Source organism: Bufo gargarizans, chromosome 1 (genome assembly GCF_014858855.1).
Source record: "Bufo gargarizans isolate SCDJY-AF-19 chromosome 1, ASM1485885v1, whole genome shotgun sequence".
NCBI lineage: Eukaryota > Metazoa > Chordata > Amphibia > Anura > Bufonidae > Bufo > Bufo gargarizans.
This window is the reverse complement of record NC_058080.1, coordinates 167,934,905-167,956,428: the sequence shown is the minus strand read 5'-3', so window position 1 is coordinate 167,956,428 and position 21,524 is coordinate 167,934,905. Positions and strand designations below refer to the sequence as shown.

At 39.5% G+C, this 21,524-nt stretch overlaps 1 protein-coding gene across 1 annotated transcript in view; it reads left to right on the top strand.

Moving 5' to 3' along the window:
• Positions 1 to 5,193: 5,193 nt before the first annotated feature.
• The window catches only part of RXFP1 (relaxin family peptide receptor 1), a 433,898-nt gene continuing 417,567 nt past the window's right edge, over positions 5,194 to 21,524 (top strand). The window contains exon 1 of the mRNA XM_044297992.1: positions 5,194 to 5,298. Coding sequence (XP_044153927.1) covers positions 5,250 to 5,298 — 49 coding nt within the window. The 5' untranslated portion in view covers positions 5,194 to 5,249. The remainder of the gene's footprint in view (positions 5,299 to 21,524) is intronic.

Below are 21,524 nucleotides of genomic sequence, written 5' to 3'. Positions count from 1 at the left end.
AAACATTTGACATAAAACTATATCAGATTTTAACACAAGTCTTAAAAGTATATTTAAAAGGATACAAAACAGTGCATCGAGTGGCACCATGTGTAAATATGATCTCTGTCAAGAACCAGCGGCTGTGAACTCACTTGTGCCACGTGTCCTACCTCCTCTAAGAGCATTGTCTAAGTGAACCTTTTGATCTTCACAGTACCCATGAGGGTGGGGATAGACTTTCCTGAGGGGAACACCAGGTTGGTACCTCTTGAGAAGGAAAGGCACACGAGGCAGCTGGTGCTGGCAGAACAGGAGGTATCTGAGAAAGGTACCAGAGGTAGAGGCATTGTCAGCAGGCTGAGTCAGTACCATGAGCAACAGTGCAGGACCGAAGGATGAGGCAGAAGCGAAGTCAGACAGACACAAGGTCAGGGCAGGCGGCATAGGTACAGGTCAGGAAATCCGGGTCGGCAATAGGAGAGTCAAGGCAAGAAGGCAGGGATCAAATGGGTAGCAGAATCCAGGAACACAAGTACGAGTCAGGAACACAGGAACACAAGCAGAAATTAGGAACTTTAGCAGGACACAAGGACATTGACACTGAGGCATCTGGGAAGGGGGCTGAGCCAGTTTTATATGTGCAGGAGGGCTAGGATTGGTCAGTGAGGTCACATGACCTAACCCATAAAGCACAGGCAGTAACCTGCGTTGGCCCTTAAGGAAGTGCTGCAGGAAACAAGCAGCAAGCATGCTGTGGCCAGGAAACTGTGGATGGGATCCCAGAACAACAGTACCTACACAGACAGAGCCCAGGACTGCAGCGGTGAATGGGAAGCACTGGCCGCAGATTACAGCTGAACATGGTGCCCAGGACCGCAGTGGTAAGCAGGGGAATAGCGGCCCACAGCAACCGACTTTCGACTTTTGAATAATAAATGTACTTCCATTTAGGTGATTAAGTTCTGCATAGTATATTTTTACATTTGCTTGCCATTCTAATGACTAGTTGCTGGTGATACCAAGATATTATCCACTATGGCTTATACAGGGGGAAGGAGAAAGTAAACACCGCTCTGATCTCTTTATATCCTAATAAAGCACATAGATTATGCGAATCATTTCAGACCAGAATTTTAGACACCGGTCTTAATAACCCCTGCGCTGGCGGTGGATCTGCTGAAGTTATGTAGAGGTGCAAGCCTCTACATAACTTCGATACATCCATCGCCAGTCAATCTACATCAGCTTACTTGCTGGCGTAGATTTAGAACATTTTCCAGGCCTGGAAAATGATAAGTGAGATGGGCCTTCCCAGCCCACATCACAGCCCCTTTTTTACACTGGGCGTGAGCATGGAGAAGTCACAGATTGCAGGGCTGAAAAATGGAATATAGCATCTTTTAGGTCATAAAACAGAATTATATTAGGAAACTGTATATATACAGTAAATATAAATATATATATTCCCTAATTTGCCTATTGGAATTGAGAACATAATAATCATAATACAGATTGTGATTGCTATTAGACTGAAAATAAACTTCTTCAAATTTTATTTGCCCTGTTTTATTATGAGCTCAGGCTCGTATAGAAAGTGAGGGGAAATATATTAGAGAATCGCTTTAAATGTTAAAGGTCAACCTACAGTTTAATAAAGCTTCTGAGGAAAATGGAGAATTGCTTTTATTTCTTTTGTACCATATGAAGCTTTCTATAAAAAACGCAACTTTGCCACAGTTTCATGGGTTTTGTTTTTACAGCATACCCTAAGCGGTAAAACTGACCTGTTACCTTCATTCTGCTGGTCAAAACGATTGCAGCAATGCCACATTTATATAGTTTTTCTTGTTTTTTAATACATTAAAAAATAAAACCTTTGAATAAAATGTTTTTTTCTTTGCATTGCCATATTCTGTCTCTAACTTTTTAAATTCAAACTTTTTTATATTTACATCTACGGAGTTTTGTGAGGGCTCATTTTTGCAGGGTAGTCTGTAGTTTTTATTGATAGCATTTTGAAGTGTGTATAACTGTTTGATTACCTTTTATTCAATTTTTATGGGAGGTAAAGTGACAAAAAAAAAGACAAATCAGCAATTTAGATTTTTTTCCCCCCATTACAGTGCTCACCGTACAGGAATTTTTTTTTATTTTAATATTAAGGGCATTTTGTGACATGGCAATACCTATTATTATATTTTTTTTTTTTATTGTTTATTGTTATTCATAATATATAGAAAGGGGGTGATTTAAATATTTATAAATTAGACAAAGATAAATCATTTCAGAACTTTTTCCACCTTTAATGTGACCTATAAACCGTACAACTCAATTGAAAAACAAACTGAAATCTTTTAGTTAGAGGGAAGAAAAAACATAAAAATTAAATAATATGGTTGCATAAGTGTACACACACGTAAACTAATACTTTGTTGAAGCACCTTTTGATTTTATTACAGCACTCAGTCATTTTGGGAATGAGTTTATCGGCATGGCACATTTTGACTTGGCAAGATTTGCCCACTCTTCTTTGCAAAAACACTCCAAATCTGTCAGATTGCGATGGCATCTTCTGTGCACAGCCCTCTTCAGATCACCCCACAGATTTTCAATCAGATTCAGGTCTGAGCTCTGGCTGGGCCATTCTAAAACTTTAATGCTCTTCTGGTAAAGCCATTCTTTTGTTGTTTTGGATGTATGCTTTGGGTCGCTGTCATGCTGAAAGATGAAGTTCCTATTCATGTTCAGATTTCTAGCAGAAGCCTGAAGGTTTTGTGTCAATATTGACTGGTATTTGGAACTGTTCATAATTCCCTCTAGCTTAACTAAGCCTAAGTCTAGCCCCAAAGCATGATGCTGCCACCACCATGCTTCACTGTGGGTCTGGTGTTCTTTTGGTGATGTGCAATGTTGTTTTTGCGCCAAACATAACTTTTGGAATTATGGCCAAAAGGTTCAACCTTGGTTTCATCTGACCATAACACCTTTTCCCACATGCTTTTGGGAGCCTATTTAGAACCCTAGTTATTGAGAAGGAAGTATCATAGAAGGGATCAGAAAGGGAATCTGTCACTAGGTTTATGTTGCCTATCTTGGGACAGCATAAAGTGATGGCACTGTTGTTTTCGCACAGCTGATTTGCAGCTTTCTCCTTATTACTGGGCCTAAGATCTCTAGAATGTACACACATCAGTGAGAGGACTCCAGCTCTTCACCTAATAAAATGTGATTTTATGGAAACATCTGCAAGAAAACAAGCAAGTGATATACTAATATACAGGATCTCACAAAAGTGAGTACACCCCTCACATGTTTGTAAATATTTGATTTTATCTTTTCATGGAATAAAGAAGAGGTTTGTCCAGCCTTTCTTGTATCAGTAACACTTTATTTCATATAAAGTTTAAAAGCATCCAGGTACAGCGAATGTTGGTCTACGCATTTCAGGCAGCAGAAAAGTTACAGCCCTTACTCATGACCCTTTTATACAATGTAAACTAGTCAGTGTACAGCTTGTATAAGGAGGCCTGAGGTCACACCCACCACACCTACCAGACACACCTAGCAGGGATAGCAGGGTCCTAGGTTGGTGATCATGGGCCCCCTTAGCTTCTGAGGCGGCTCATGCGCTAGGAGTCTAGGGAGAGCTCAGGGTTACGTTAGGAGGTGACCTGCTCCCTGTTCCTTGCTATCTGGCGTTGCAGCCTCAGCTATTGCACGGTGGGGGGTTTTCCCCACTCCCCACCGTGACATAATAATAATAATAAATAAGGGTGACTCACACAGATATAATCCCAAGCAGCCCAGGAGCAGAGCTCCACACCAAGCTGACAACAAAATCAAACTGACCTTCAGGCTCCACCACACCAACATATAAGGAGGCCTGAGGTCACACCCACCACACCTACTAGACACACCTAGGAAGGAAGTTAACCCTTCCAACACCAGGGAAGGGAAAACATCAACTTAAAGGGGAAGTGCATACAGCTCAAACCCTGTGCACACCAAACAGGGAATGTGCACACATAAACACACGTTGCCCGAGGCAACCGCATGCATTGACAGTGAGCCGCCTAGCAACAAGCTCAGGCTGCTACACTGCCAATAACACCACGTTGCCAGCGGCAACCGCACGTGAGGCTACCAACTAACAGCCCTCACCTGTGGTAAACAACCAACCTGGCCGCTGGCAACTGCATGCGGCTCTAAGAGTCACGACCATGTCCAAGGGTCGTGACACTGACTGACAACCTAGAATTTTATATGGTGATTTCCTTTTTTTCGATTTTATACCAGTATCTCCTTGTTTTGAATGGTGAGGTACTAGTAGAAACAGTTTTAGGAGATATAAATGAAGAAAAGCACCATTATAGTTTTAGCACCATTTACATTATCAAGACTTGCTTGAGTTGAAACATCACTATGTTTGATGCTGGTTGTTAGAAAAAACACTATTTGCTTTAACCGGGAGAATGCTGCAGTTACCTCTTTCATATACTGTGGCATTTTGAGCCAGGATCTGATTTTTCTGGATGAATTCGCTAGGATATCTCACCAGTGTCAGATAAGTGGAGGACCTGCACCTATCTCTAGAACGGGGCCCTTCAAAAGTAAAGGAGAGCACACCGCACATACTCTTGTAAAAGTTCTGAAAATAGCTAAATGAGAGCCCTCAGCTATCTTCAGGAGTCTTATACTGGAGAATGGAGGGTGGCCGCGCTTGCACAGTGTGCTCACCTTCAGTTTTTGTGGTCCATTCTGGAGATGGAAGTGTCCGAGAGGTGAGACCCACACCTAACATCGGTGGCATATTCTAGTGAAATATCATTAATGTCTGAGATGAGAGAGCCCATTTAATTCAAGTTAACCAATTATTTCAGTTGACAGGAAACCTCTTTCAATTTCTAAGAAGACGTTACAAACCTCTAAAATGATACTGTCTGTATGGTACTTAATTTGCAACTTTCACAGTACAGACCATAAATAAGAAAAATCTTTCTCCACATTACTCTGGCATTCCCCTCATCTCCTCCCCTCTCTTCTCTTCTTTCATTCACTTTGCTGTGTGTGTGCAGTAGGGTCAGAGAAGAGACAAGGAATAGAGGTAGCTGAACAAACAGAACCAGAGGAGGCTGGAGAGGGAGGGAAGCACATTTCATGCGAGCTCTTGGTGCTGCAGTCTGAAATATTGGATACTAAATCCACCGATTGATCTGCCTTCCGAACAGACAGGCTTCTTTCTATTCACTACCTACTGATTCACAAATATGCTACCAGGATTCCTGATTTCTCTAGCTTGGATTATTGGCGTGAACTGTAAGTAAATATGCTATAACTTACTAGCTCATTTTACTCGTGTTTCATATCAGACTGAATTACTAATTATTTAGGGACAAAAAATATACTTTGTCGTCCACATAATTTAAAACATAAACTAGTTTTATGTTAAAGGAATGTACATAAAGCATGGAGAAAAGAGTAGGTTTGGAGATAACCTGTATGTTTTTTACTGTATGTGGAAATTTTAATGTTGGAATAAAGTGACACATTTTTCAGAAGCTGGATTTCTTCATCTTTTGTCTAGGTTTGGAGATAATGTTACAGGACTCTTTGGTTATGATTTTTAGGGACTATAATGAAGTAATAGTGAGCAGTATACATTGCAGCTGCTTTCTGTATATGCTTATACAGTATGATCACTGAAATGACTCAGTGTGTGAATTTTTTAGCAAGGGGTTTAGTTAATTTGCAAATTGCTTAGATTTTAAGTAGCCAGAAGGGAAAACTAAAACTCCTTCTAATGAAATAGAAATTTGTGACTGGAATTTCTATTGCAGTTTGGCTCTATAAATATATAGTGTCCAGACTATTTGTTAGACTCTGTGCCTGTGTACCAGTTGTTTGTCCTTTATAAGCAGTGATCTGTTACTATACCATGAGATCGCTTTCTTGTATGCAATTAAAAAAAGCTATAAATGGGTGAAAGTAAAGGTAGCCATACACATTAAATAGATTAATGTCGAGAGAACCTGCCAATTTCAGCAGGTCCAGCCATCCATCTAACGTGTACAGATAAATCCTGCCTCTTCCCTGATGGCAGGTGTGAGGGGAAATATGGATCCAACCATTAAAAATCAACTACCCTATCCTTTCTAATTCTTGAAGCGATAAGCCACTATCAGAGTTTTCTTCCAGCATCTTTCTCCATATTCAGGGCACATGCATTTTTGGCCAAGATGATTGTTCATCTGTTTGGGTTCAGGAGAAACCACTGGTCGAGCAAGTGTTTGGCTGACAGCAATCTAATGTGTATGGCCAGCCTAATACTCAACTGACTCATATTATTTAGTGACAAATCTCTCACATTAGTCAAGTTTGTAATATTTCACCACATACATTCCCCTTACTTCCACACCACCTCAGTAGTAGTGAGAAAAATGTTTTAATTCACGTCATAAGCTTATTTAATTCAACTATTTCAACTATAATGCTAGTTGTATTAAGTTATTTGTCAAGCCCTTTGAAAAAAGTTAGATGGGGGACCAGCCACTGCAACCAACTCTTGCTGAAAGGGTCCAAATTCCAATTTTTGACTGAAGAGTAGGAAGAGCATGTGCAGTACCTCTCCATGGAGATTAATAGGATTTATGAGCACATTTGGCTGTTACAGATGCTGGTATTCACTGTGAATGAGAATGACCCTGTCCCCACCTAACTTACTTTTATGACCTATCTGATTGAGAGTAATAAAAGTCTTGGAACAATGCCTTTCTAAAATGCAGTGAAGCCAAAAGTAAATTTAGTGCAGTAGCCAAAACATTTGTCACATCTAAAATCTATTACTATAATCCAATGGATTTCTAAATCTTAAATATAGAACGTCTTGATTTTTTCAGCTTGCTAGTTAGCATTACTTTTTAAGGATTTAGGTAGGTTTTCATGGACACTAAATATAACCCCAGTTAAAAGCCATGGTTTTGGAACAAAACTTTTGAGGTATAACTCAAATGGTATTAAACTGTACTTAACTTTAAAACTGTTAAAAAATAAAATATATCCTCCAGGCAAATTTATTTTAGCCCTGCTCCAATGTAATACGATATTCTCCTATTTGAAGCTTTATAACTACCTCAATTAAATTTTAATTTGTTTTTAAAAAAAAGCTGTTCTGCTCAATGATAAAATGATTGCGACCTTCCTAAATACTACATTGCTAAACTACTCACAAGAGTAACATGCTTGTTTGCCTTTTCATAGATGTAAGCAGCTTATTGCAATGATTTCCAAGCAATCTGAAGTGAAATTGTGCCAAGAATGATATACTTGAGAACACACTGTAGAACATCTTTCAAAAGTCACAAAGGATTTTTTCTTAATATTTTTATTTTTTTTACAAAACAAAAGTAAAGATGGCAGTGATATAATTATACGGAATGAAGGAAAAAGTTACACAAAGAGTGTATCATGGGAGGAGAAACTAAATAGTGTAGCATAAAAGTCTCTAAAAGTCCATAGTTGATTGTCTTGGAGTACCATATCAAAAAGGCAATTCATGCAGTAGTTATTGGGCTCCTGGGGGGACAGAGGGCCCAGAGACAGCTAGTGATAGCCTTTAGTATTTGGTTGCTGAGAATATTTCATTTTCTTTGATAATAAAATATTAGTAAATGTATTAGTTCCGGTGATTTTGGTGTCAGTTCTAAGTCTGTCTTTGCTTTAGGAGGTTGTGCCAAATTTATGAAATAGTGCACAGTTATAATATATTTGGCAAGTGTCTGTAAAAGTACATCAGGGAGTTGCCAGGCATGGAGATGTGACTTTTTTTGTAACTTTTTAAAAAGTTACACATCACAAATGAGACTTAAAGATGTTCTAATTAATCCTGGCCTACTTTTCACTCATATCCTGAAAGTTGAAAGGCTCACAAAATGTCGCACAATTTGACCAAATGTCACACACAGACATTGCTTGTGACATTTTTATGCCACAAAACTGGTATAGACCTGATAAATCTCCCCCTAAGTATTTGGGTCTGGTTGGCCCTAACCTAACTACGAGGGGGGGACATTTTAATCTTTGCTATTAAGCTGTCATTAACATATAATAACAAGAAGCTTTTTCTTTCACCCTGTTGCATTATTCATGCATGCGAGAGAGAAAATTTGAGAGCATAAAGCTTTTTATGCTGATAAAATAAGGTAGGATAAAGGAGATATTAGAGAGATGCACGTAGCATTCATTCACCAGTTATAAATGTGGAGGTGAGAAGTTGCATTATAAACATTGCTCGTCATCCTGTTGTCCATCAACCATGGAACAGACAAGAGTGCCTGAAATGCTGAATTGTTGACAAGTATGAGTATATGTGTGTCCATATAAGAGTTGGTAAAAATATCTCACCAATGATCTTCTGAACAGTGAGATGATGTTGTTCTACCTAGTTTACCCAGTTCCCTAGCCAGGGAATACTTTATTAAGGTAAAATGTTAGGGTCTAAGGTGTTTAAAAATTCCAAGAACACATTATAGAACACATACATTACTTATCTGGATCACTCTAAGACTCATCACTAATCTATAGTTTCTTAAAACTAAAGGCTAACAGTTATGGCTTAAGAGGTCACCCTGGAAGTTTGTCAATTTTTAATACATAGGCATGTCATTATACTAATAGATCTGTATTATGGAAAGTTTGAAGTACATATGCATTTCCACATATTCTACTAGAAAAAGTGAAAGAAAATGGGGGGAAAAATTCCAGCTTTGTGGTTCATTTTTTCTGCCACATATAAGTTGTTAAATTGCTGTGGTCACAGCAGCCATGTGATTACCAGGGGCTAGACGCCTGTGTGAGCTGCTGGGTCTTTGCAGACCCAGATCATCTTTGCAGTGAGATTGTACAGAGCTGTGCAACCCCTCTGAGGGCTCTATTTTCCCTGTAAATTAGGCTACTATGTCAGCCCTTGTTACAAAAGAAATTAGCAATAAATTAAACATTTTTAGGTTAAATCTCCACCAAAGGTCTTGTATAACCATGTGGGGGAGGGGGGGCACAAAGGATATAAAAAATAAAATCAAGACAAAATAAAAAAAATATTTATATAACTGAACAGAAAAAGTAGCTGTTTTGAAAGGCACATGTACTGAAAAAATTGAAAATGTGCCTGGCCTGGAAGGAGGGTAAATGACCTGGTCTTGAAGTGGTTAAGCTCCTTAATCGCTCATCTGATGTGCACTGTTCTACCTTATTTACCAAAGCCAGGGAGTACTTTATTATGTCAAAATATGATGTACTACAGTGTACAGTCATGGCCAAAAGTTTTGACAATTACATAAATATTGGAAATTGGAAAAGTTGCTGCTTAAGTTTTTATAATAGCAATTTGCATATACTCCTGAATGTTATGAAGAGTGATCAGATGAATTGCATAGTCCTTCTTTGCCATGAAAATGAACTTAATCCCCAAAAAAACTTTCCACTGCATTTCATTGCTGTCATTAAAGGACCTGCTCAGATCATTTCAGTAATCGTCTTGCTAACTCAGGCGAGAATGTTCACGAGCACAAGGCTGGAGATCATTATGTCAGGCTGATTGGGTAAAAATGGCAGACTTGACCTGTTAAAAGGAGGGTGATGCTTGAAATCATTGTTCTTCCATTGTTAACCATGGTGACCTGCAAAGAAACGCGTGCAGCCATCATTGCATTGCATAAAAATGGCTTCACAGGCAAGGATATTGTGGCTACTAAGAGTGCACCTCAATCAACAATTTATAGGATCATGAAGAACTTCAAGGAAAGAGGTACAATTCTTGTTAAGAAGGATTCAGGGGGTCCAAGAAAGTCCAGCAAGCGCCAGGATCGTCTTCTAAAGAGGATTAAGCTGCGGGATTGGAGTGCCACCAGTGCAGAGCTTGCTCACAAATGGCAGCAGGCAGGTGTGAGCTCATCTGCACGCACAGTGAGGCGAAGACTTTTGGAAGATGGCCTGGTGTCAAGAAGGCAGCAAAGAAGCCACTTCTCTCCAAAAAAAACCATTAGAGACAGATTGATATTCTGCAGAAAATATGGTTAATGGACTGCTGAGGACTGGGGCAAAGTCATATTCTCCGGTGAAGCCTCTTTCCGATTGTTTGGGGCATCAGGAAAAAGGCTTGTCCGGAGAAGAAAAGGTGAGCGCTACCATCAGTCCTGTGTCATGCCAACATTAAAGCATCCTGAGACCATTCATGTGTAGGGTTGCTTCTCATCCAAGGGAGTGGGCTCACTCACAATTTTGCCCAAAAACACAGCCATGAATAAAGAATGGTACCAAAACACCCTCCAACAGCAACTTCATCCAACAATCCAACAACAGTTTGGTGAAGAACAATGCATTTTCAAGCACGATGGAGCACAGTGCCATAAGGCAAAAGTGATAACTAACTGGCTCGGGGACCAAAACTTTGACATTTTGGGTCCATGGCCTGGAAACTCCCCAGATCTTAATCCCATTGAGAACTTGTGGTCAATCCTCAAGAGGCGGGTGGACAAACAAAAACCCACTAATTCTGACAAACTCCAAGAAGTGATTATGAAAGAATGGGTTGCTATCAGTCAGGAATTGGCCCAGAAGTTGATTGAGAGCCTGCCCAGTCGAATTGCAGAGGTCCTGAAAAAGAAGGCCCAACACTGCAACTACTGACTCTTTGCATAAATGTCATGTAATTGTCGATAAAAGCCTTTGAAACGTATGAAGTGCGTGTAATTATATTTCTCTACATCACAGAAACAACTGAAACAAAGATCTAAAAGCAGTTTAGCAGCAAACTTTGTGAAAACTAATATTTGTGTCATCCTCAAAATTTTTGGCCACGATTGTACATCACTGGACACATGGTTTAAGGTGGTCTAAAATTACAAGAACATATAAATTACATATCTGGATCACTCTTAGAGTCTCTTCAATAATCTATGGTTTCTTAAAACTAAAGACTAACATAAATACAAGTTATGTCTTAAGAAGTCACCTGGCACCTTGGAGGTTTGTGCATTTTCAATGCATAGGCAAGTCATTATACCAATAGATCTGTATTACGGCAAGTCTTTTTGAAGTACATATACATTTCTACACATTTACTAAACTTTCAAATACACTTACCTTATCAGTTCTATAGCGTTCTCCTGTTGCTCTCACATGAAAGAATTTCACGATACATATTCAGTCAACTGGAATTACAAGAGAGAATCAGCGGTGGAAAGCAAAGGTCATCATTAGGGATATTAGGAAAACAAAGTATTTATGATCAGCTCTACATCTGGTTACACCTCAGTTATAAAAATATGGTGTCATCTGAGACAGTGGTGGCGTATTAATAGGATATGTCATCAATATCAGATAGGTGCAGTTCTCACCTCTGGAACCTGCACTTAACACTAGAATGGGGCACCCAAAGTGAACAAGAGTACAGTGAGCATGCGCAACATGCTCTCCATTATTTTCTATTGGAGTTCTATTGGAAGTTTAATAGAAATTAATGGAGAGCGCATTGCCCATGCACAACCACCCCTCCATCTCTATGGAACTGTCAGTAATAGCCAAGCATGTGTTCAAAGGACTATAAATCAATGTTGTTCTGTGTCATGGTTTCCATTATAAACAGAAACAATGGGCTTAATGTGAACAGAGCCAAAAATAGATGTCAAATATGTCAGAATCTGTAAGAAACAGAGCCTCCGACATAGATGTGAATGGAGCCTTCAAGGGGTTATCCCAGATTAATGTACAAAATTAAAATCAGATATATAGAACGATAGTCTGTATCTAACAAACATACAACCAGCCCTATGCCTCACATGAATCCAGAGATGACCCCATTTATTGTTGTAATTGGTCTGCTATATTTATTTAAAATTGGCAGCTCAGAGGGTGGGCACTTTCTCAGGGGACATGTTCTTTCTGATGCAAACTAGTGGCAGTTTAAGGATGGAACTGAACATGAATGTCAACCTCAGTGAGCTGGACAGAGAATTTAGAAAAAGGACAAACAGCAGGTGGCGCTATGTAGATAGATTTCAGGGAATAACTCAGTGGCTATGCAAATTTTTTTAATAAATGCGATTACAAAAGTATTCAGATTCAGGTGCTGGTTTGAAAAATGTAGAATATTTCTCATGGGACAACCACTTTAATTACATGTGCCATTATTTTACTCTGCAGTTAACTCTCATGTAGCAGACCAGGCTTGTTTCACAACCACATGTATTCAATTTCGATTCACATCCCAGCCTGTTGCGGTGCTCCACAACATGGTTAATCCCACAACCACTCTGTTCTGCTGTTTTGTCTTCATTGACCACCATCATTTCCATGGGGAGATCCTCCCAAGGACCACCATAATCTGAAAATCATCTGCAGCAATACATACATTCCTGAAACAGACTTAGAATGAAGACCACTCTTTATCCAGTGTCAATCTCTAGGACCAGGCTGAGTAACATCTACTCACAGAGCTACATTACAATTAGGGTTGAGCAAATTGAAGCATCCGAAGTGGACTTCGTTCTGAATTTTTGGGAACATTCGATTCACTGCGAAGCCAAATTTCCTTGTGCTTTATGGTAACAAATCAATTTTCCCTGAAATGTAGCTAAAAATGAATTCATACAAAAAAATAATACTCACCTTATCCATTTGAGCATGTAGAGGCTGCCATAGCCATCTTGATTGAAAATCCCTTGCAAAATCTCAAGAGCGGGGACTTATGACGTCATCACCCACCGCGCATGATCTCGCATGGGATCTTAAATCAAGATGGCTATGGCAGCCTCTACGTGCTCAAATGGATAAGGTGAGTATTATATATTTTTTTTACTGATTAACCCCTAAAAGCCCTCATTTTTCATCTCAGATGATGAGATCAGTGATGAACACGGCTTCTGAGGGGTAGAGCACAATCGCCGTTCACCGTCATTGCGCCCACTACTTAGAACGAAATGCGCTTCACGACAAAGTACTTCTTTGTAAATTTGACGAAGCAGCTGAATTAAATTTCTGTACACTTTGCTCATCACTGATTGCAATATTAGACTTTGGAGCTATTTGTATTGTGGCTGTAGAATAAAGAAGGCTATGCAGCTAGATTTCAGCATATCCTTGTATCTTCAAATATAACCCTAGCAGACAGCAAACACATACATTATAAATACAACCGAATAATAATTCATCCTGCAGTCTGGGCTAGTTTCTGGCCAAACAGAAATGTAGCTTATTACAGCTATTGTGTGCGCACATGACAGGTTATGTTACATTCTGACCTTACTCCATTGTGCACATTTACATATTATCTCACACTGTAGCACACTGAATACTGTGTAGACATCAACGTCACGCATGCAGTAGTGACACAGTGACAACACAGTAGTATCACACATGACATATAACATTTGCAACTTTAGTTCCAGGTGTATGACAAATGAGCACACAGCAAGCTAACATTCTGATCGACAATAATCTGCATGTTCTGAAATCACATTTTTATTTAGCTGATTATTCCACCATTTAAAGCTTTATGATTTTCTTTGAGTTAAATTCTCTGGGGAAGGATGGGATTTCTTAAATAATGAATATTTGGTGAGGCAGCAGAAGTGCTTTGTGAGGGATATTCTGTATGTGGTCTCCAGTGAAGTGCTGATTAGTTGATTAGTAGAGCAATTCGTTTGGCGTCTGGTCAGAAGAACTTTCAGTATATGGCGCTTGAGGGTCAGATCATTCAGTTTAGTGACATTTCGTGTTCAGTACTTGTTAGACATTATCATACCCAATTGCCTTTGTACATCAGCTAGTGTGGATCTGCAAAATCTTTCCTGTTTTATTCAACGAAGGCCTTAGTCATAAAATCACAAACTTGTGCTGTCCATGTTTTCCACAAACTCATTGATATTAATATGTTTATTCACACATCCATCACTCTCAACTAACCATAAGTCAGTGGAAAAACTACAGAGACACGCACTACTTTGATTAGTGTTGCGAACCAAACATGTCTATTGAAGTCTATGGCATCCGTGTTATGTCAGTGGTTTTCCCATACCATCTGGTAGGACATGCTCTGGAAATTTATTTTCAGCCTAGCTGTTTCCGTGGAATACAGATGACACACAGAGGTAAAAAAACGGACATACGGCCCAAACACGGATTCTTCATGGATATGTTCACGTATGAACCACTGACTATCTTGTCACAGATGTCATCATGGACATATGATTAAGCCTTAAGACTATGGTCACATCTGAGGTTCCAACTAAATTTTTTTATCTACATGCATGCAGTGGTATTTTGTCCAGCATAATGCCCGTATTCATGAATGGACTGGCCATAGACCCTACAGGGAAATTTCCCAGAGGGAAGATGGGCAGGTAGGCCTCTAAAATCCCTATCATGGCCGCTGGTCTGGTGCATTAGTTAATGCTAGAAGCATCAGATGCTAATGCACCTCACCAGTGTGTGCTTTCCTGAATTCAACTATATTACCATCCTCAGGACAGTGATATGGTTGAATACTGCGGTGAAGGCTGCAGTATTTTGTGCTGCACTGTGGTATTTGTCGCTGCCGAGGCAGTGTTTTGTGCTGCACTATAATATTTGGTTTTGCTGGGGAGGTACAGTACATCATGGGGCTACTGCAAGGTTATTTTCCAGGGCCACTTTAGGTTCCTACTCCGCCCCTGCCCGTATCCATGCAAGAAACCCAACACACCCCATTATAGCCAATGGGCCCCATTGAGCGTTGACAGTATCTGGCATATGCCAGATCCAATGATTCTGGTATTCTATTCATATGCCAGAACAAAATACATGAATTCATATGCATATGTGAACTTAGCCTAATCTATTTGAGCTGAAAACATAGAATAACACAGATTTCCTACTCTTCTATGTAAGGGGTTGTTCTTGTTTTTCTCTCAATAACTCACTTGATAAATTATACCGCACTTATAACTCATTACTATAGGTTACTTACTATGGGTTGAGCAAAAGTGTCCAAATTACTCTTACACCTTATTAAGGACTCCTGTGGAAGAACAGTAAAGGGGCTCCTTAGTTTAAAAAAAAAGCTCATCATAGACCATCCTCTTTGTGTCATTAATGTCTATGAAATTTCTTAGTGCAGTTCTTTACATGCAGTATAATAGACGATAGGAGGCTGCCATGATAGACCCCTTTATCTAATGGCCACTTGTGCAGCTGCGGTGGTTGCACATATGCTATATCCACCCCTGAGTCACAAAACATTAATGAATGTTATTCAAAGTTATATTCACACATCAATTAGCTTACTCACTTCACTCAAGAATTATTTCAATAGCCTATTTAACAGATTACAATAATTTTAGATTTTACACAGCTTGAGGACAATATACTACTATAAGCACGCAATAGCTATGCTACTGGAAACCTTTTATAAACACACGTGTACAATAATGGCTGGAATGCTTACTATTGCCATAATAACTTATGCACAGATATTAATCTGACTATGGAATAGCACATAATATTTAAAGGGCTTCTGTCACCCCACTAAACTGATTTTTTTTTTTTGTGTACTTATAATCCCTATCCTGCGATATTGCTATACCTTATGTTATTAATAATTTTCGTTCAGTAGATTTTGCAAAAAATGTACTTTCATGATATGCTAATTACCTTTTTACCAGCAAGTAGGGCGTCTACTTGCTGGTAGCAGCCGCAGAAATCCGACACCGAAAGAGAAGACGTCATCGGCGCAGGCGCACTGAGGGAGTGCTGAGGAGGCGAGCCTCCTTATCTCAGAGCGCCTGCGCCAAATCAACAAAGGCGCGCGATTTTTGAAATGCTGACAGGGCCAGCTGGAGGAGGAGATCGCGCCTGGCCCTGTCAATCAACAAGAGGAGGGGCCGGTTTTCTGCGGCTGCTACCAGCAAGTAGACGCCCTACTTGCTGGTAGAAAGGTAATTAGCATATCATAAAAGTAAGTTTTTTGCAAAATCTACTGAACGAAAATTATTAATAACATAAGGTATAGCAATATCGCAGGATAGGGATTATAAGTACACAAAAAAAATATCAGTTTAGTGGGGTGACAGAAGCCCTTTAAGGCTAAGTGACACAATTTCCAAAGCCTTCCTAGAAACCTTGCAAGCATTTGCTTTTATCACTAGATGCATCTAGATAAAAATGTATAAGTAATGTGTAAATGATTAAAAAATTACTATAGATTCTATGTATCAATGCATTATGCATGCAGTTTAAATTACAATATGTATTTGCATATTCACAATGATTCAGATTATCAGTTTGGCAAACAGCTTTGAAAATGCTGCATATCATACACATTGAAATTGATGAAGTGGGAAAGTGAAACAGATCCAGGAAGACAATAATGCAATTTACATTAATTTCCCTCCCATGTTGATTTTTTTTAAGTTTATTTTAAAAGATGTGCCAGCAAGCTCCACTATGGTTTCATGATATATTAGGCCTCTTTCACACGGGCGTTACGGATTGGGGCCGGATAGGATGCGGGTGCGTGGCGGGGAAATTTAAGTAAATTTTGACTGCGATTGTGTTGCGTGGTTCAGTTTTTTCCGCGCGAGTGCAATGCGTTTTGCACGCGCGTGAGAAAAAACTGAATGTGGTACCCAGACCCAAACTTCTTCAATAAAGTTCGGGTTTGGGTTAGTTGTAGCGTAGATTTTATTATTTTCCCTTATAACATGGTCCACATCACCACAGGTCCTTTAGCCGGCAGCTCATGATTAAAGAAGTAAGAAGAGATCAGCAACTACGCGTGCAAGAGGAGGTAAGTTATTTTTTTTATTTTTAATCCCTCAATCCATATTTTACTTAGCATTCTGTATTGAGAATGCTATTTTTTTTTTCTTATAACAATGTTATAAGGGAAAATAATAAGGATTGGGTCCCCATCCCGATCGTCACCTAGCAACCATGCGTGAAAATCACACCGCATCTGCACTTGCTTGCAGATGCTTGCGATTTTCACGCAGCCCCATTCACTTCTATGGAGCCTGCGTTGCATGAAAAACGCACAAAATTGAGCATGCTGCGATTTTCATGCAACGCACAAATGATGCGTGAAAATCTCAGCTCATGTGCACAGCCCCATAAAATGAATGGGTCCGGATTCAGTGCGGGTGCAATGCGTTCACCTCACGCATTGCACCCACGCGGAAATCTCGCCCGTGTGAAATAGGCCTTAGAGTATGGCCCATGCAGAAACCATGGCAAACACTTTCTGTCCTTTTTGTGGTGTGCTGTTAGAAAAGAGAATGTAGAGTACTTAATCCCAACCTAATTCATGTATGTGTTTTTATAGCTGCAATACTGTTACATGTTTGTGTTTTGACAGAGGCTAGTGGTTTACCAAGTGTAGCCACTGTACTCTTGAAAATAGCCAGATACAATAAAACATTCTACATTTACAATTATATTAAAGAAGCATTCCAGCAAAAACAACTTCTGTATAGTGCAGCGTGGGCTATCATAAAAAATTATGTATTGGCTCTTGTATATAACTTGTGTATTAGCTAATAGCACATTTATGAGTTATTTTTCATCTTAAATCCTTCTTTCTCCCTGTCAGTTGGCTGAGGAGGCAGTGTGAAGAAGCATGTTAGTGGCTTATTGGTAACTTTGGGTTCCTTTGTGACCATTTTAACTATTACACACATTGCTGGTTGACCACTCCTGGGGATGGTACTAATGGCCTTGAATTTCCTTCATTTCTACACAATCTGACTGACTGTGGATTGGCAGTGTCTAAACTCTTTAGAAATGTGTATGTAACCTTTTCCAACCTGATGAGCATCAACAACCGTTCTTCTGAGGTCCTCAGAAATCTCCATTGTTTGGGCCATGATACACTTCCACAAACGCGTTGTGAAGATCAGACTTTGATAGATCCCTGTTGTTTAAAGGCTATGTCCAACTTTGGGGGCATTTTTTTATTATTGTATTGTACTCATTATGGGCTAATGCAAAAAAAAGACGGAAAGGTCCAGCTTCTAAAATCCAATTTTTCAGGGGATTGAAAGGGTTACTCCACCAGTGAGGGTGGGAGATCACATTAAAAAACTCCTAAATAGAGAAACCTTCTGGAAGCATGAACTGGGCACCTGTGTCCCAAGGGGTCTAAACAAGAGATATGATCTGATTTTGCAATATTAATTAGTTACCCCTGACAACTGCCATTTTTTCTTTTACAAGGATAAAACGTTATTTTATTGTATATGCTGTTTTTTTCTGTAGGTGAAGGGTTAATGAGTGTGGTGAATATCCAACCGCCTAATCCAGGTGAGCCTGCTTAGCCTGCCCAATGTTTGATGGGAGGCAGGTTGGTTCATATGGAGTGGCATTTGTAGAGCACATTTGTCATGAGTGAGGACTGTAATCTGTGAGTCCGAAACACATAGACTGTGTACTATTGTCCTATGTATGGAAAACTTTTAAACGCTGGAATAAGGAATATCATTTTAGAAGCTGGAACTTTCCATCTTTTTTTCACATTACAAGTTAGCAGCTGATCCAGGCTGCGTCCTTGCTTCTGGGAGTCGTTTTTAGGTGAGCGCTGCTACTTTTGTATGTTCTATATCATTATGGGCTAAAAATATTTTTTTTAATAGTTTTTTATTAATAAAATATGGAGTCCCTTTCTCTGTACAGAGCTGAGATGCTCTATTAGCACAATCTAACTTTTATCTCTGCTCCGTCAGACAGGGAGCTGACGGGCTCCTTATCACTGCTCATCAAAGCTCAATCCTTATTTTGCTGATAAGAATGTGGCTTAAATAATTGTTTATGACACTGTGACAGAAAGGCTCAATATGAATAATAAAAACCTATTGAAAAAATGATTTTTAGCCCCAAATGAGTATAATGCAATCATAAAAAAATGTCCCCAATGGTGTACATAGCCTTTAGATAAAAAATTAAATACTGTATATTTTTAAGGGTTCACAAACCTTTAAACACTACTGTAATCATTGTAGGGACTCGCCTATGACATCACTGCACTCTTAGCCCCTTAGGTAAGAAATTATATCTTCAGCAGCACTGTAGGCATGCAGGGGCATGCAGAAAAACAGGAGGGTGGAGCTTAATAGGAGCTGTCTGGGAGCTGCCAGGAGGAATTTGATAGGTAATGCAATCCTGTAGTTCTCAGTTAGTCAGTGACACAAGAAAGAGTTGTATGGTTCATAGTGGTCTCATTACCATGTGGTGGCATTGGACAGAACAGTGTCAACTGCTGTTCAATCTGTTACAGGCAGTGGGTGTTAAAATAATGTGCCAACTGGTTTGACTTAGGGCTTGTCCTAAGGATGTTATCCTGGCAGTCCTCTGGTTTTTACCCTTTAACCCCCATATAGGCATCTGGCCTTTGCTACAGTGGAACCACCAGGATGCTTCCTTTTGGAATAGCCCCAATGAGGTTGGCAGCTGACCCATGTGGTTTTGAGACACCAGAGAAAGGCATCAAGAGGTCAGGCAATGCTTGTAGTAAAGAAAAAGGCAATGGTTAGGGCAGGCAGGGTATGTGCAAATCCGTGAAAGAAGTCTAAGGTCATGGCAGGCAGCAAATTGTTCATCTGGTAAACAGGCTAAGGTCAGGACTGGCAGTAGAGGGTCAGAGTTGGTAAACAGGCAGAGGTTTGTATGTGGGTAGACAAACATAATCTGGGATACTCTAAGCTTAACTTACAGAAGAGACAGATTTTCTGTCTAACCAGGGTCACATGACAGAACTGCTATGATGAAGGGGTCATAGTATACATGCAACAAATTACACGGCTAGAATTCTTCTGGTAGGTGCTTCTTTGATGAAATCCAGGGATTTGTTTCCATTTCTTTTTGGTTATTGATGGAAAACATAATTAAATGTACTTTTTATTTTCTGTTCTTCGATTACAATGAAGTCAAAGAAGAATCAATACAAGCAAAATAGAGACTAACCTGCTCTACAGGCAATCACAGCAAAATGAATTGTATTATTACCGGTATTGTAACTGACAGTTTTCTCAGTGTATAGCACATCTAACAGTGCTTGGATAACCAAGAAATGTCAGAAACCAAGATTGTTACAAATGAAAATCATGATCTTTTTTTTTTTTTTTTTCCTATAACAACTGAGCTCCAATAATAATTCAGACTGTAAAGTATTTAACTAAATTAACCCATTAGAGCATAATCACATATGTAGGTCATTATGCTTAAGAGGTTTTATGGAGCGGGCCACTGTAATGTATCTGGGATCGGCTATCACTCCGAATCCGGTCATTTAAACCCCTCAGATGTTTTATTTAGTAGTGATGGTTTTATCTGTAGGGTTAGGCAGAGAGAAGGTGCTCCCCCTGGCTTCTGATTGGAACCCCTACAACAAAATCGATTGGTTGCCATGACAGCCCTGGGCCGCCAAAAGCAAGGTTACCAACCGTCCAGAAATTTCTGGACAGTTCGTAAAAATAGACTACTTTTTTCCTGTTTCCTTAAAAAAATTGATGTGTCCATGATTTTTTTGAGACTGGTGGTCCATGAAAAATGTTGGCTGTCCGTGATTTTGGGATAAGTTGTACAGAAAAAAGAAAGTCTCTAGTTGGCAACCTTGTGCAGAAGGTTATCAGGGCTGTCATGATTAACTCATTGGCCAGTGAGTTGATCAGAGCAGTGATTAGCTTCAGGTGGCACTTGGATGTTTTCAGCAAGGTGGTGCAGCAAAGCATTGCAGGGTGGAAGGAGAATGAGCGGTGGGGGGGTTTGCAAAAAAAAAAAAATTCTTGCACAACCCCTAAATCTTCTTCTGAAGGCCTGGTTACTATAGAATGGCCAATATGATACTCAGACAGAGGATTCCTTCTACCCAATTGCAATTTTTTACATTTGGAAATCTTGAAGGTGAACTTACCTCCAGGAATGTTAACCCTATTGCATACTTTTGTGTCAGCAACCTTTATGTCATGCAATAATGAATTAGCCAGTTTTTTGGGGCAATTTGGGCCAAATACAGATGTACATGAGTTGCACTACATTTATCAACTGTTTTACATACTTTTCTAATATTTTTAAGCTTCTTCCAACAAGGACATGTGGCTTCATAGAAAAAGGTGTTACCAAATGGGAAAGACAACGTGGCCTAAGTTGCTCCCATGCGCCAAAAATGCACCACCGACAGCTCCTTCTTTGGTTAGACTCAAACAGCCCTGTCAAATGCTTGATTTTGTCAGGAGTAGCCAGTTCTAGCCAGACATTTCCCAGCAGCATTTGCATGGGAAATCTAACATTAGATATTGAACTTTCAGGTAAGTGGCTGTCTATGTATATAATTACATGGATGGCTTAGGTTCACTAGAGTAGGGGATCCCTCTGAAGTCCATATGCTCTGAGCACATGAAAAGGGATTCCTTCATACAAATAAGCTGGAATTCCATGTAAAAATTTAAATGTTTTCGCACTTATTCAAACAACCAATACATTTCCACATGAGCTAAAGATAAGCAGCACTGGGTATTGTA